This window comes from Rhagoletis zephyria, unplaced genomic scaffold (assembly GCF_001687245.7).
Source record: "Rhagoletis zephyria isolate East Lansing unplaced genomic scaffold, Rhagoletis_zephyria_1.1 Rzeph_scaffold_02177, whole genome shotgun sequence".
NCBI lineage: Eukaryota > Metazoa > Arthropoda > Insecta > Diptera > Tephritidae > Rhagoletis > Rhagoletis zephyria.
In genome coordinates this window covers 21865-39507 of record NW_016159261.1, presented here as the reverse complement: position 1 = coordinate 39507, position 17643 = coordinate 21865, and the positions used below count along the sequence as shown (strand labels likewise).

At 35.0% G+C, this 17643-nt stretch overlaps 1 protein-coding gene across 1 annotated transcript in view; it reads left to right on the top strand.

The window, feature by feature from the left end:
• Positions 1-17643, top strand: part of LOC108366171 (alpha-tubulin N-acetyltransferase 1-like) — a 41952-nt gene that overhangs the window by 15473 nt on the left and 8836 nt on the right. Inside the window, exon 2 of the mRNA XM_017620488.1 lies at positions 6373-6528. Within this exon, the coding sequence (XP_017475977.1) occupies positions 6373-6528 (156 nt within the window). The remainder of the gene's footprint in view (positions 1-6372; positions 6529-17643) is intronic.

Sequence of the window (17643 nt, the reverse complement as noted above, 5' to 3'; positions counted from 1 at the left end):
AAGTTAATATAGTTTTAATTTCTTTATTTTACACTTTTAGCTCGCAAACATTATTTCAGATAACAATTTTTTTCATTTTTCTTGTGCACAATAAGTTTTTAGATTTTAATAAATTTTAATTTTGATAATTTGCAAAGGCCACGACAGCTAACTCAACGACAACTTATTTAGCGGCCGTCGATGACCGCTCGCTAAGGTGTGCAGTGAGCGTACAAACATACATAATATTTTGTTCTTAATGGTTTTAGATTAGGATTTTTCGAATTTAAATGTACGTATATTTTAGGGTAAGTATGGATATAAAAGGTAAGTATAATTGTAGGTCAGTATTCAATTTAAAAGGTAAGTATGTAAAAAGGTAAGTATAAAATTCAAGTTTAAGAGTAAATTCAACGATGCAATGCACGGCGTATACGTAACATTTTTGTATAAAGTGAATATGTATTACCATACTCCTCGTTTAATATACATATTTCTAATATGATTTCAAGATTATCTCTAACCTTAATAGTAATACTTACATTGATTTAAATTATCAATTATCATAATTACTTGTATCAAAGATAATACGCTTGGTTATACTTACTTTTTCTATAAAAAAATCACACCTCTGAACGATATCGCAAACTATTTCAAATTTTTTCAACTAAAGTGGCACAAGGCGAAATAAGACTCTTTAACTGAAAATAAAATTACATTATTGCTTAAGTGCGAACTGTCACAACTATAAATAGTACTCTTTAGTTGATACTGTTCAAGCAGGTAACATAAACGCAAGTAACATTAAAACAGACATAACGGCATTTCTCCAGTTAAGGAAGGCAGTGTTGGAGAAGAATTTTTCCCAGTCGTTGGGGATGTGATCTGAGAACTGTTTTATGGGAAAAAGTCGATTTTGAAAAATTTTGAGTTGTGACTCTTTTTGATTTAGTGTGCGATATATTTGTCTGTATCTATCTCGATTCGTTTTGGCTGTTACAAACAAACCGTTATTTGAACAAAGTTATAATACCCTTGTGCACAAGTTCGCTTGGGTATAAAAATGATTTTAGAATATTCTACAATGATAAACTTATGATGCTTAATTAAGAAAAAAACGGTCACGAAAACATTTTTGAGAAGTATAGTCAAAAATAATATTTTTGCAAACATTTTGTTTTCATAAAAAGTTTGATAACTCAGTAAACTTGCATCCGACTTTTGAAAGTAAACACTCGTTTTACTCCTTATTAAAATTAGTTTAACAATCAATTTAGGACTAGTATTGTTTTCTTATAAACCGTAAAAACCGTTGAAAAACGGTGAAAAAGTAAAAAAAAATGTGTTTGCTGGGTAAATTCACACAGATCTCTTAAGGTTTCTTTACTCATCAATAAACCGAAACTCGGTTCAAAATTTATTTATTTAATTTATTAATGCTTAACGCTTAACGCCAATCGGCTTTGTACTAATGTAATAATTTAACACATTAAACATTCTAGGATAATTACATTACAAGAACAATTAAACAATTCAATGACGCAATTCAATGTAAAAAGACTAGTATAACAAGCGCACTATCGTATAGCTGTGTATGATGTTTCAAGTAAGAAGTAGTTGATCCTTCACGTTTTTCATAAACAGCGCATGAGTTCCTCCGAAGAAATTTAAAGTAGAGCAATGTTCATTTACAAGTCTTGCGATTCTATTGTTAGGCCCGTGCAAAATATGTAGTTCTTTGTCGTCCTTGTTGTTTCGTGTTGGCGGTTGATTCTGAGGCCCACTTTGGGGCAGATGAACCCAAATTGCTCAAGAATTTCAGGTGAACAAATGTGACCATTGATTACTTTGTAGAAGAAGGACAGGTCGGCAACTTGCCTTCTGCTCATGAGGCTACTGATTCCGAAATGTTTGTAGACTTCATTGGTGTTCATGGTTACACCCGAAGAGCTTAAAAAGTATGACAAATACTTGCAGAATTTGTGCTGAGGAGCTTCCAGTCTATTGACAAGCTGGTCTGTGAACGGTGACCAAACTATAGAGCAGTACTCAATGATTGGTTTTACCAGTGCATTAAACAGTCGGATGAGAGTGTACGGATTTCGGAAATCCTTGCCAGATCTGAGAATAAACCCTAACGTTTTGTGTGCTCGTAATGCTATGTTTTTTATGTGGCTGGCGAAACTTAGTTCACTGTCAACGATTACACCAAGGTCCTTAATGGTTGTGACCACCTGTAATTGTTGACCGTTCAACCAGTATACAGGTGTATGCGGTTCACGCGAACGGGAGTAGGACATAACAGCGCATTTTCTCGTGTTTAAATAGAGTTTATTCGTTGTACACCAGTCGTGGATCTTATCAATATCATGCTGCAGCATATCAACGTCTTCATCACTGGTTATCTTTCTATATATCTTTAAATCATCTGCATAGAGCAGATATTCAGACTTAAGTTCATTACCAATGTCATTTATGAAGATATTAAACAGAATTGGTCCCAGATGTGATCCTTGCGGAACTCCAGAAGTAGAACCAAAACTACTAGAAATATAGTCATTGACTCTGACTTGCAGATATCTTTCACACAGGTAAGATCGAAACCATTTTAAAGCATTCCCTTTTACTCCATACAGAACAAGTTTATCAAGTAGTATGTTGTGGTCCACCATGTCGAAAGCTTTACTGAAGTCTGTGTATATTGCGTGCACATCTTTATTGCCATTCATTTTATCCAAAATATAGGTGACGTATTGATATAGATTGGTGGATGTCGACCTACCACATGTAAATCCGTGTTGCCTGTTAGTTATGATATAATGAACTAAGTTACAGGCTTATAAGTGCGCAAAAGTACGAAACCCCAGTTTTTTTTAATGGTAAATCAAGATTTTGGGGGTGTTTGACAAATTTCATATTTCGATTCTGATTTTACTCGAAAAGACCTATTTACCAGAAAATATACATAACTTCCCAGGTATTTCTACTTTACGCTTTTTGTAGCACTGTGTAATCACTTCACTTTTCCTCCCAAGTCACTCCGAAACACTTCACTCTTAGTATGTTTTCACTACGCTCGAAAATTAGAAAACGGCAACACTGGTATGTACCCTTGTGGTCAGCTTATCAACACCCTTATTCTAGAACCCGAATTTTCGTAATTCGTTATTTGGAGCTACGTTACGAAAAACAAAAAATCTACATGCTGCAACCCTTGCGGAAAAATATGCAGCATGTTATCAGTTGGTTTTTGAAGTCAGCTGTAGGAAGAAAAATTGGTTTCTTTTACATATTCTAGTACGCGCTATGGCAATGGACTCTCAAAGATATGCGGAGTAACCATGGATGCATCTATGTCAGCTTCTAGTTGAATTGTTGAGCCACAAGCTATACCTCCTATGCCTGAAGAACTGGTTCTCAATCCAGTAGCTCGTTTCTGTAACTCTTCTCTGCCGATTATTTCACTACTGGTAGAGAATATACGTCATTCTCTACTACTCATTGGAAGTACAGAACAGAGCGGCGAATTCATATCTCAATTCGCCTCGGTAGAGAATTATTACAGAAACGAGCTACAGTTAATGCAATAACAGCTTCTTCCAAGCCATTGAAAATATGTATTTTGTTAGGTCCACCACCTGGTTACGCTTGCTTCTGCCTTCGACCGCGCTTAGGGATTATAAGTCTTATTAATGAGAATTATCTTTTTGTGTTGCCGTAGAAGAGGGCAGAAGCCAAATTTGGAGCCTATTTTTAATTAAAGGTTAATCCTTTGGCTACACGTGGATGTTAATGTTTTTAGATCCGGGTGATGCGTTTGGATATAACAACCCAAAATCAAAAAACTAAACCGTACCAAAGTTTCTCGATAAGGGGCAACAAACATTCTTTTTGTTCATTCATATACATAATGCAGTAGATAAAAATATACGTATATATACGTGAACGACAAATTTATCTGTTTAAATGAACACCACTAATATCTCCTGCAAACACACATCTATTTATTTTTCTCGTTCGTTAGTAGGCATGTCATTGTTACGAATTTCGATAGTTCGAAGATACGATTTTGATTGCAGCATACCATTTCTACGATTCGTAGCAAGATCCGAATACGCAAGTGTTGCAGAATAGGGGTGTAAGTTAAGTGACATTTGGTCAGTTTTAGCTAATTTTCTTTTAACTATTTAATGTTTACAATTTGTTCATAAAAGTTTGGAAAATTACATAACCAGCACCACACAAATCGATATTTTGGCTATTTTTCTTTTAACTATTTAATGTTTATAACTTTTTTATAAAAGTTTGGCAACGCAATTTTCTAGCGATTAAAAATTTGTACTTTAACCTCCTAAAATGTAATGGGCAATAAAACTGCATACCTAAAAATTAAGACAAACATTTTAATTAAAAGTTTAAAATTTTTAGGTGCAATTATTAAATGTTGTTGAATTTGATAATTTTTGCAAAAAGTTTGAAATGGGGTTTTATGTGGTGCTGTTTATGTTATGTGCTAGACTTTTATAAAAAAATTATAAACATTAAATAAACAAAAGAAAAATAACCAAAACCGGACAAAATGTCACTTAACTTGAACACATGTGTATGTATGTACCTAAGGCCCACCCATCAACATTACAATAAATATTAAATCAATCATGTTATTTATATCTATAATACTTACTAACGTATAAAATATATAATTATATTTATGGAAGAAGATTTTGCCTAATGAATTTTGAGATAAAATTACACATATATGAGGCCAATAAGAGTCACAAATTAGGAAAATAAGAGCCTGAAAAGAGTCCGAATATGAGGGAAATAAGAGCCATATATGAATCATATTGATACAAAAAAGAAGGTAGTTTCATTTAATGACATTATTTGTTGTTGTCAACCATTTGACTTTTAATAAAATTATGACATTTCATCAAATTCATGCTACCTGATCACTAGAAGAAATATTTTTTTTTTTTAGGCAGTAGATTTTATCAGTACATTCAAAGATGTGGAATATAATGAACTAGAAAATTATGCTACATGATTTCGAAAATGGGGTTGACGACTAGATTTCAGAAAGCATGAATGAAGTGTATACTTACATATCGTCGCCTAAAGTACAAAACCGCGTATCGTCGTTCTGCAAAACCGCGTAACTGTCATTTTTTGCCAAAAATTAGATTTGCTTACACAAGCTCTTGGCTCAAGCCTTGTCCATTCGTCCTGAAATGTGATTTCTTTGTAAAACAAGAGAACCATTTTGAAATAAGAGTGTTTTTACTCTCTACAAAATAATGTATGCCACCTCACATACGCAGTTGTGCATTTTGTTGATACACGGTTTTGTACTTTTAGCGACGATCTGTTAGTTTTTTATCGGAGGGCGGTCTGTTCAAGCCGATTTCAGGTGTTTTGCATAAATTAAAAATTTGTGAAATTTAGTGATGATGCGCTAATCACAAAGCTTAATTTTTTACAAAATCTTATGAGAAATTTAAAAGTAAATATGAACCGAAATATAAAAAGTTTACATTTGGGAAGAAAACTTTTTAGAATTCGATTTTTAAATCGCAAGATTGCATTCAAAATAAGAAAACAAAAAAATAACAGAATAATGCGCGCGTGGTTTTTATTACAAAATGAAAAGAACAATTACGATGAGTCTCCTTTTACATTTTAAATATTTTTAATAAAAAAAGGTGCCAACCACATAAGTAAAGAAAGTGCCAAGCACTGATAATGGTTTTTGATTTGAAATGTTATTACATTGGTATAAATATGGGAAATAAAATACTCCGATTTATTGTTTTAATATTATCAAAGTGGCAAGGCCGTTGAGTATACTCACAATTTATGAAACTTCAAAAAATTTTATTATCCGTCAAAAGTTGTTTGTTGAAACTACCTTCTTTTTTGTATCATGATTGAGGCCCACTTGATGTATGAATTTAAGCTCATATAAGGCGACCTTCTTAGGAAAGGGAAACACCCTCATATCGGAGTCTTAAATGAGCTTATTATGAGCGTAATACTCATTTATGACTCCAAATGTTTGCTGGGGATGAGCCGTAACCGCTCATTTATGCACAACACGTACATATGAAGTGACTTATGCCACTTTCAAAACCTATATCGTCGTTTAAAGTAAAAACCGCGTATCAACAAAATGCAAAACCGCGTATGTGAGGTTGCATAAATTATTTTCTAGAGAGTAAAAACTCATATTTCAAAATAGTTCTCTTTTTTATAAAGCAATCGCATTTCTGGCTAGTATATTTCAGGAATGACGATACGCGGTTTTGTACTTTAAACGACAATATGTATATATGCACAGCTGTTTTTGAATTTATTCACATTATCAAATTCTTTTTTTACGTATTATAATTTAAGGGATGTCAGTTCAAAAGTATCTGAAATTATAAACCATCTGGGAGAACTTTCGGCCGTAGCACAGAAGCTGTCTAAACCCGTCACATCATCTCAGAAGTTACGCATGTCGGAAAGTCAAACAGTTTATCTTATTGCAGATATAGGTGGATATGATGGGTGAGTAAGAATTCGAACCCAAAAACTCATTAGTGTCATATGCATACATAGAATCTAGATTGGGCGGAAAAATGGTAAAATCCAAAAAAAAAAATAATAATGTTTTAAATCAAATGAAAACTTGTTCAAATATTAAATTCAAATACGCCCATAATAAAATGAAGCGCTCGGTTTGCACTTCAAGGATGCTTTTTCGTAATTAAGATAAACCAAAATAAAAACAAATAAAATATAAGTTCGGGTGGAACCAAACATTAGATACCCGGCGCAATTATTAAATATAGTTTTTTTCACCTTTCCAAAACTACCGCTACATGGTACGCCGGGGTGGTTTTACCCCTATTTTAAACGTCTTCGATAAACTTATATAGTTATAGTTCCAAAATTCTTAAACAATGTTATAGAAATAATGGTTTGCCTTTATGTGGCAAGCACAATAATCATACCGAGCTTGGTACAAATTGAACGAACGGTAGATTTACTTATTTATCGAAGATTTCGTATTTCTATAAATAACCGTTACATAGGATGTGGGCGTGGTTTTTGTCCGATTTTAAAAATTTTAAGTTATTTGGTATGTGGTACCAAGACCAACAATCGTGCCAAGTTTGGGAGAAATTGGTCGAGCGGTTACCGAGATATACACATGTAATCATAAAAGGGCGTGGCTATGCCCATTTTCCAAAAATTTATAATATTCCTATTTTAGTAGCGTACGCACTCTGCATTAACCATTTGTATTAATTGAGTTACATAGACTGAATTATTTCTACCAAACGTACTTATACTGAACTCACACTAACTAGCTCACAACGTGAACACCACTATCAGCTACGGCCTTGTTTTCACTATGTCAAATTCAATGACATATGTCGTCAAATAAATGAAAACACATTGTCAAATGCGATTAGAAAACGGTATATCGATTGAGTTAGATCAGGATAGGTCTTCAGTCGTATACATGCGCTGCTTACCTGCTGCTTTTGGCTCATAATATCATAAGCGAAGGTGCGAATGAAAGAGATAAACTTGTGTCAAAATATGTCGACAAATTTTGATGTCAAAATATGACATAGTGAGAACCAGCCTTTACAGTGTAGTTGGCGACGCGTACGCTACTAGCCCACTTGCACGATCGCCGGCTGTCAAAAATACATACATACACAGCTACATATCTTGTTGAAGGATTATACCAAAAATTGTACTTTTAGAAGTTGTATTTTTATATACCTTACGCATATTCGTGCGGCCCGGAAATTTGCAACTCGAAGTAAAATTCGTTATCGCGAATTGAATTAAAACCAAATTAATCTTTTTAACTGCAAGCAGTTCGGTGTTTTAATTTCATTAAACTAACCCCAACTTTAGGAAACTTGCGTTATGACGGTCGCGCAGTTTATAGTGCCATATTAGCGACTACGCCGCTGCCGTTTTGTGTGTCCCCGTGCTCCATCCACAGCGTTCTTAGTGTTAAAATGCAATGTAGTGCCGTAAAGCCGCCAAATACAAGCCGACGTCGTTCAGCAATCTCCAGATTGCCTTCCGTGCCGCCCAGCAAAACCAACCCACCGCTCCCGGCTGACCACACATCCTAGCCAGCAAGCCCAGAGATTCGCCGCTGCGTCGCCCGCAACTAACGCAGCCCCCGCACCATGCGATTTAGTCCTTCGTAGCCACCAGAGAACCACACCAGTGGAGCAAAAAACCTTAAGTACCCAAAGCCCAAATAGAGCCGTAAGTAAGAAGCTAACTTCTTTTAACCCCACTTACGTCAAAAAAGGAAAAAAATACATATGTATATTACATATAAAAGACTAGCCGGCCTCGTATGCGCGAGGTGTGATTGACAACTATACAGGTTGCAACGCTATTAAACAAAAATAATATATAATTGCGCATCTGCAGGCCAAGTCCTTTTATTTGATATCTCATTTCTTGTAATCTAACGAACAGCCCACATATTTTAATTTTTCGCACAGGCTGCAACCCGCTTCCAAAAATAAAACCTTACCGCAAATCTGAAGGCCAAGACTTTTCATTTGACACCTCATTTTTTAAATTGAATGAACTGTGCAAATCTAAAGTTATTAACAAAAACAGGGTTCGCGTTTTATACATACATAATTTTTAAATATGTAGGTGGCAACCCCACTTAAACAAAAAATAAAAACTTATTTCACATGCAGAGACCATATCCTTTTACTTGGTACCTCAGTTTTTAGTCCAACATACGGTGAAGATCTTATAATTTTTAAAAAGTGGCAACCCCACTCAAAAAGTAATACATTATTGAACATCTAAACGTCGAGCCCTTTTATTTGACACCTCATTTCTTGTAATCCAACGAACAGTGCCGATCTTATATTTTAGACAGGTGGCAACCCTATAGGAATTTAAAGTACTAAATATAATATTCCTATCGATACAGATTATACTTAAAAAATCTCGTCTAAATCCCTGTAGTAGTTTTTGAGATTTGCGTGTTCAAAAAATCTCGAATTTCTTTTAAACTATGTATAGAAGATAGTAATTTTTAAATGGGTGGTAATCCTACTCAAAAAAATTTAAATTTTTGTACATGTGAAGACTATGCCCTTTCATTTGATATCCCATTTTGTAATCCAGCGAACGATGAAAATCTGTTTACTTTTTATTAGGTGGCAACCCTACTCAGAAAAATAATCCATTATTGCACATCTAGAAGCCAAGTCTACGTTTGACTGCGACGGTTGCAGAACTGATGCCTATGCTTATTATGATTGTATATAGTAATTTTATCAACAGGTGGCAACCCTATTCAAAAGAATAAAACATTTTTGCTTTTCTAGAGGCCCATCCCTTTCATTTGACACCTCAACTTTTGTAATCCAGCGAACGATGAAAATCTGTTTACTTTTTATTAGGTGGCAACCCTACTCAGAAAAATAATCCATTATTGCACATCTAGAAGCCAAGTCTACGTTTGACTGCGACGGTTGCAGAACTGATGCCTATGCTTATTATGATTGTATATAGTAATTTTATCAACAGGTGGCAACCCTATTCAAAAGAATAAAACATTTTTGCTTTTCTAGAGGCCCATCCCTTTCATTTGACACCTCAACTTTTGTAATCCAGCGAACGGTGCGGATCTTTTTTTTTTTAGACAGGTGGCAACCCTATTAATTCTAATTGAAAAAGATCACTGTCGTTGCAATATAAAGTATATTGGAGAAAATCTCGTCAAAATCCGTTCGGTAGTTTTCGAGATTACCGCGTACAAAGGATCTCGACTTTCCTTTATACTATGTATGTATTTATAGAAGAAGCAGTATTTGCGTAGATCTCCTAAGCGAAAATATATCTATACATAGTACATATATATAAATATTCATATATTCCCGCGCATGGGCGTAGCCAGAACGAAATTTAGGGGGGCCCTATACAATTTTTATTTTTTTTTTCAAAACCAATAATTATTACTAAAAAATTATTACCTATTATTACCTTAAAATTATTGTAACCAATAGTGGTATGTTGTACAAAAACACATAAATGAAGTTCGCAAAAGTTGATATAAAACTATTCGTCGGTTTAAATAATTAACTTTTTACTGCACATGTTTTTTTTACGAGGAAGAAGCATCGAAAGCCTAACCTAGTCAGTGTGAGACTTTAACCCAAACTAAACCTCCTACCGTCATATACCGTTCCCCTCCCGGTACCATCGTCAAGGATTTCGTCGGGATAATAAAAATGTGTGACTGCTAAAGTTATAGATCTAATGATGCACAAAAAATATACATACTGAGAATTTTGAATACCCCCTCACAATCTGTACCTAAGGTATAAAAACGCGTTATTCATAGTTTGAGCCTTATAATTGTTCTTAAATTAATTTCTGTTTATCCGATGAAAAATATATACCGTGCGTACACGGTAACCGCAACCCTCAACTTCAGAACAATTTTACCTCAATACCCACAACTTTCTTTGTTAATGCATGCCACGCACACCAAATTTGAATTTTTTGCATTTCTTTGATTTACCAGTATTCTTTTTACTTACAGTATTCACTTCTTTACTATTACACTGTGGAACGAATTCAGGTTAGCAAAAGTTGGGTCGATTCTGAGAGTGAGGGATGAAAATAGAGGCTAAATTAGAAGACCCGTATCGCGGCGTTTGTTTATGTTAGTTCGAATTTTTTTTTAATCGACCTTCGAACTTTGCAGTCAACTGCCGATTTTCAGCATATTGTTTATATGGTTTTTTGGCTATAACTCGTCGACTAATTGATATTTTTTCAATCTGTTAAAGCCAAATTATTGCTAGAGACCTGTGCAACAATTAAAATTAAAAAAAAAAATTATTTAATTTAAATTAATTTTTTATTTAAACATTTGGTCCAACGTTTTTACCAACAATTCGTGTTCACGTTTGGTTTTGTGGTCGTCTGAAGGCATATCCTCCATTGCCATCTTAAATAACCTAACGAAAGCGTTATGCCCGTGAAGAAGTTCTTGTGGCAACAATTATCTGGTCCGATGGTGAATCATCCTTGAATCTGTATACCACAGTTTGCGGCACTTAAAACATGTGGAGTATCATTAGTCCACAGATATCCAATATACAAAGCCTTATTTCAGACAAAATACCGTAAGAAGTCTTACTATTGTATTTGTAGGCATATATCAAGAATTATCTTTATTCTGTTTAGTCGCCGTAAAACAAGGACCGCAATCGTTCTGGTGATTGATTTAACGGTGGTAATTTAACTTTGATCCTTGATGTCTCCGATTGACTTCACTTGACGATTTTTACCAATAATTCGACTCCAGCGCCACCTTGCAGCTCTTTTGGTCTAATAGTAGATATTGCCCCTACCATTACCAATATATATCTCGAATATGAGCCAAATCGGATAATAAATACGATTTTTAGTAATAACTCGACTCCAGCGCCACCTGGCGTTTCAAGTTGTGAGCCTATGAAGATGAGTTTTAAAATAGTGGCTCCAAAAATCCCTTCCTTGCTTGCCCTGGCATTGAAGTCGGCAAGCACGAGTTTTATATCGTGACGCGCTCGAAATTGTTCTCCAAGCGCTCATAAACGGATCCTTGGATGCCTGTTCCATCGGGGCATTGGCACATATGAGAGAGATGTTGAAGAATCTCGCTTTGATGCGGGTGTTTGGTCGCTACTTAGGGGATACGTGGATATAAATATCCGGAGGAAGTGAGCTGCGATTTGAACCGTAAGCAAACGAATCACTTCTGGCCACTCCCAGCTGAATGGCAAAAGCTTTGCAGTACTGGGAAATGTGGTCAAAGGAGAATATCTCAACTAAACCGGATAATATAGCCGGATAAGACGTTATTCTAAATAAAAAATAAAATTTTCCGTATACTCTGTAAAATACCTCGGGAATTTTGTAACATACACTAAAAATGTATACATCGTTGAAAGTTGCGCAATATCTTCTCTTAAATGATATACATATCGTCGTTTAAAGTACAAGGTTGCCAAGATTTTGTAGGTGAGAGTAAAGCTAGTCCTATTTCAAAACGGTTTTCTCTTTCATCCCTAATTATCTCTTCTTCTTATGTCTAAGAATCGATATTTTAGTATAAATGGATAAAGGCTTGATGCCAGGAGCTTCCGGTAAACAAATATCTTTTTTGGCACAAATGTCAGTTACGCGGTGTTGCAGCACAACGATACCCGGTTTTGTACTTTAAACGACGATATGTATAAATATGAGGGCTTAGTCAAAATTATTAGTTTGCAGATTATTTGCTGGTATTTTTTCACACCGCTTAGTAAGTAACGGCCGTTAACTTATCTAACTATTAAGCTAAACTATTAAGCTAGCATATTCTGGTACTATTTTTGAATATATAGGCAAAAATTTGTAAGTAAGGGGGGGCTTGGCCCCCCTGTCCCTTCATTTGAACAAAGTGAAAATAACTACGAGGATTACTTGCTCTCTCATTTTTTTCACACATATAATTTTTGATATATGAGCGCGCATAAATATATGCACACAAGCAAACGTTCACATGAATATTAAACAATTAAATATTAATAAACTACACAAATATCAGCTTATCCCTAACTCTTCATAAAATATGAATATATACTTATATGTGACACGTAAAGTTAAAAGGGACCTACGGTCAGAAAAAATCGGTTGTTTAGACCATCAGTCTAAATATTTCCACAAAGTAATGACCAGCCCTAATATTGTGACACATTAGGGATCCGCCCTAATGTTAGCATATGTAGACACAAATACATATACTATATACATATAAATCCTTTATCAAAGCGGAAGCATCGCAGCTACCAGGTCTCTTCACTACAGGTATGTAATCTGATTGTCACGAAAAGCAAATATTCTTAGTTGTTTAAACCATTGGACGCCAATAAATATTAAAAAAAAATTCTGATCCAATTGCGTTTTTTATATTTTCTATTCCCGTTAATAAAAGCACAATCGCAATCGCAATCCCTGCGGCGCAACTGGGTTTCTTCATCGGTTTTCACTTTTTCATCGACTTTTATAGTAAACGGGCCACTCTTTCCAATGCAATAAATCGCAGCTTTCTAGCTGCATTAGTTTTTCTCACAATTTCACTTCAAAGTTAGGCACTTTCACAAAAAAAAGTACACAAAAATCAAATCTGACAAACTATTCTGAAATTAATCAATTCGCTTGAGACTCGTTACTCGGGGGTTTTCGAACATCGTACTCGTAATCACTGACCTTGTTTTCGGTGTCAACGACATTTTTGAGTTTCTCATGAATCCGACCAAATTTTAAATTTAAAAAAACGAACATCAGATTCGTAATCAGCGACACCAAAAACCCCCGGGTAACGAGTTTCAAGCGATTCTGATCAATTTTTAAAAAAGTCATCCGCCATATTGGATCCGCCATTTTTAATTTTGGAAAACTAACATCGGATTCGTAATCGGCGACACGAAAACCTCCGAGTAACGAGTTTCAATCCATTAAAACGTTCAGACGCATCAAAATCAACTTGGTAAACTTCAAAGTCGTTTTTCTCGAAATCTTTTTTTCTGAGCGTACGTCCCTTTTAACTTTACGTGTCACATATATACATATGTACATATACTTATCTTAATATATAAAAATCTCGTGTCACTGTGTTCGTTTACAATGATCTTCAAAACCGCTTAACCGATTTCAGCGAAATTTTGTGAATGTTATAAACCCGAGAAAAAATATTATGTTTTCATCGAAATTTTTTCTATGCCTCTCACAACGTGCTTATTTTAACATATAAAAATCCCGTGTCAATGTGTTTGTTTGCGCTAATCTCCGAAACCGCTCAACCGATTTCAATGAAATTTTGTGGGCGTTTTGAACCCTAGAAAAAATATTATTTTTTTATAGAAATTTTTTCTGTGCTTCTCGCAACGTTCTTAAAAATCCCGTGTCGATATGTTCGTTTGCGCTAACTACAAACTGCCCATATCCGAAGCGGTAGTTTCCCAATGTTATTCGGGGCTATACTTCATATGTATGTTTATGTTGGGGAGAAATAGGTAGGATAGCAACAAAGTAATTTAGTATGTATTTATACATATAAACATGCGCACATCAACATAAACAAAAAATTCACCGTTTGGACACCATCCAATGTTATCTATTCCCCTGGCTGATGTTTGAACCGTAACCAGAGATCGTTTTTTTTCAAACGTAGTGAACAATAATAACAATCTTATGTAAATTTCGATATCAAATGAAACGTAAGAAACAATATGGATATTCACCCCGAGCTCGGTATTCGGTAACTCGTTGTCCGAGTACCAAGGTTAGGTGTGAAGACCCATAATATCTACGCTGCATGTAACCTGCCTATGTATCGGTGTGTAGCAGAACAACGTGTGCCGGGCTTACTAGTACATTAAATATATACTAGGGATGTGCGATTAAACGGTTAATCAGTTTTTTAATTATTCATAATCCTGATTAAGCAAATAATTTGATTAATCAGATTCTGATTAATGATATCCTGAGTTATTTCTGTTTACTCAAAAAAATCAATTGAAATCTGAATAACTTTGTTAATTTCTTTCGAATTAGCTTTCAAACCAAATGAAAATTGTTTATAAGTACATAAGTTTGTATGTGCAAATATGTATGTTCGTATTAGAGATGGGCACGGGCCGGTTTTTGGGCAGCGGCCCGACGGGCCCCTGCGTAAGCCCGCGGGTACGGACCTGGGCGTTCAGTAAAATTTCATAAATGCACGAAAAGGCACGAAAAAGCCCGTTGCTAATACTAAAAATTTAGTAAAATTTAGTTTTTGTACAAAAAAAATATAAAAAATAGTACATATTTAAAACTCTTTTGATAAGAAAAAAGCAAAAAAAAAATATTTGGAACCCGATAGAAAATATATGATAATTAGTAGTTTTGTTTACATACATATCTGTACATAAAATACCTTCCACGTTTTCTACTTCCCAGAAAATATATTATAAAAATTTTTGATGTAAAATATTGATTCGCTGAAGTAAATATACATATGGACATAAACACAAAATTAAAAATATGTACATATGTATACATACAATAAAAGTTGGCTCTTTATTTCCGGGCTGGGGCGTGCCCGGTAGTGCCGGGCCGGGCCGGGCCCCACTAAAATTCTAACGTGCGGGCTTGTGTGTGTTTTTGAAAGTTGATTTTGCACTCGTGCCGGGCCAGGCCTGAAAATTTAGCCCCTTGCCCATCTCTAGTTCATATGCACATTCAATATTTTTCTTATTAATAAATATAAAATGCCAAACAAGTACGTACTATGTAGTTCATACTACTTAAATATGTACATACATATGTTTGTAGCTCCTTAAAATGAAAAACAAAATATAACATCAATTACTCAGATTTCTGGTTAATCAGGTTGTGATTAATCAGTTCGCCGATTAATCAAATTAATTAGATTCTGATTAATCAATGTGTAATAGATCGGAAAATTAACAATTTGGTTAATCAAAAGTAATTATTCTTTGATTAATGAATTAATCGACTTTCGATTAATCAGCTTGCTAGATCAATTGACAAATCGCACATCCCTAATATATACATATAGCAAAAGTGCGGTACGGCGATTGAATTTTTTGCTCAGGCCGGTACAGTGGTACCAGTACATATTTCGTTTTATTTATCGTAACTTATCAACTCACTTTCTTTCTCTCTCGGGTTACTGAATGCTTGGTGCTCCTCAAGTAGATAAATCAAAAAGCCCAAAGATGAGTGACGAGGAAAAAGCCCAAGCTACTTCCACGGATTCCCAACACTCAACGCGTACAAGTGGAAAGTCAACCACAAAGAAATTCAAGCAACCGTTCGCTTCTATTAAATTTATTTCAGAAACAGATCGTTTCATGGACTACTGTTCTCATTTCAAGTCCACCTAAATCCAAGACAACCACTTTTAGAATCGGGTGCAAATCTCCTACGATACGGTGTTAGAAACTGAGGATCGGAATCTCCCTGAAGAGTCAGCCGCGTACAATAAATACAGGCCGTGTCTTATAATGTATGAAGACACAAAAGCCCAGATAGGCTACCAACTTCTGTTACACAAACAAACGAATGATCCCATACCCCATGCCTGTACATCACAACCCAAACGCTTAATAGGCTTCGGCTTGAAATTCCCTCCTTGCGACACTGAGGTATTTTACGGGGCAGGATTGCGTGATTTTGATTTAGTCAAATCACAAATCCATAAATCAAATTTATTTCTGAATTGAAAGTTGCATCAAATTCTAAACAAATTTTAGTTGTGATTTACTTGGTCAACCAAATAAAAGACAAGTCTTATTTGTGATTTGATTCGTCAACCTTATAAAAAATACATTTTATTTTTGATTTGCTTCGTCAACCAAATATGAAATCAAATGGATTTGTGATTTGATTTGTACAGCGAATAATTTGATTTGATTTTTCAACTAAATAATACTCTTGTATGCAACGCAACTACTTCGGTATTTTTGGGACTATTTCGATATTTGCGGGGTTCTCGGGAATATATCGGGATTTTTGGGACTATTTCGAAATTTTCGAGACTTCTTCGGGATTTTGGGGATAATTCCGTATTGTTGGGACTAATTCGGGTTTTTCAGTAGAACTAATGTTTTAAACAGGGTTTTAGTGATATAAGGATCACTAAATTCTTTTGACCATCGTTTCACAAATGCAAGTACACCTTTAGCCTTGTTGACTGTCACATTAATTAAGATTAAGTTTTGGATTCATTGTGATACCAAGGTCCATTTTTGCAGATTTATAGGCATACGATTTACATAGCACCAGTTCGCCATGCTGTTTAAGTCTGCTTTTAGCAAATGCGTTTTTTTATTGATACGTACGGTTTATAAAGTTTCACATCAGCTGCATTTATTAAAATTTTTGAAAATTTTATATCTGTAAAAATATCGTTTATAAAAAGCATGAACAGAATGGGGCCTAGGTGGCTACCTTGCGGGATTCCTGAAGTAACATCAATGACGTCAGAAATAGTATTTTTAATCATAACCGTTTGGGATCTATCATAAAGGTATGAAGAGATCCAACGTAAAAAATTAGGTTGCAGACCAAGAAGATCAGGTTTATAGATGAGCAACGAGTTACATACTTTGTCAAATGCTTTACTGAATTCGGTATATATAACATCCACAGTTTTGTTTTCACTAAACGCTTTTGAGATATAGGTTGTGAACTCAAGTATATTTGTTGAAGTTGATTTGCCTTTGCAAAACCCATGTTGACAATATGAAATGGTAGAGGAGATAGAATGCGGCAACTGATTTATAATAATTGCTTCAAATAATTTAGGAATTGCAGAGAGCTAGGCTATGCCCCGATAGTTCTCCACCGAGGACCTGCTACCGCTTTTATTTAGCGGGGTTATGAACGATTCCTTCCATACGGTTGGAAAGATGTCTTCTTTAAGAGTTAAATTAAATAAGGCTGTTAACGGCTCANTTAGGAATTGCAGAGAGCTAGGCTATGCCCCGATAGTTCTCCACCGAGGACCTGCTACCGCTTTTATTTAGCGGGGTTATGAACGATTCCTTCCATACGGTTGGAAAGATG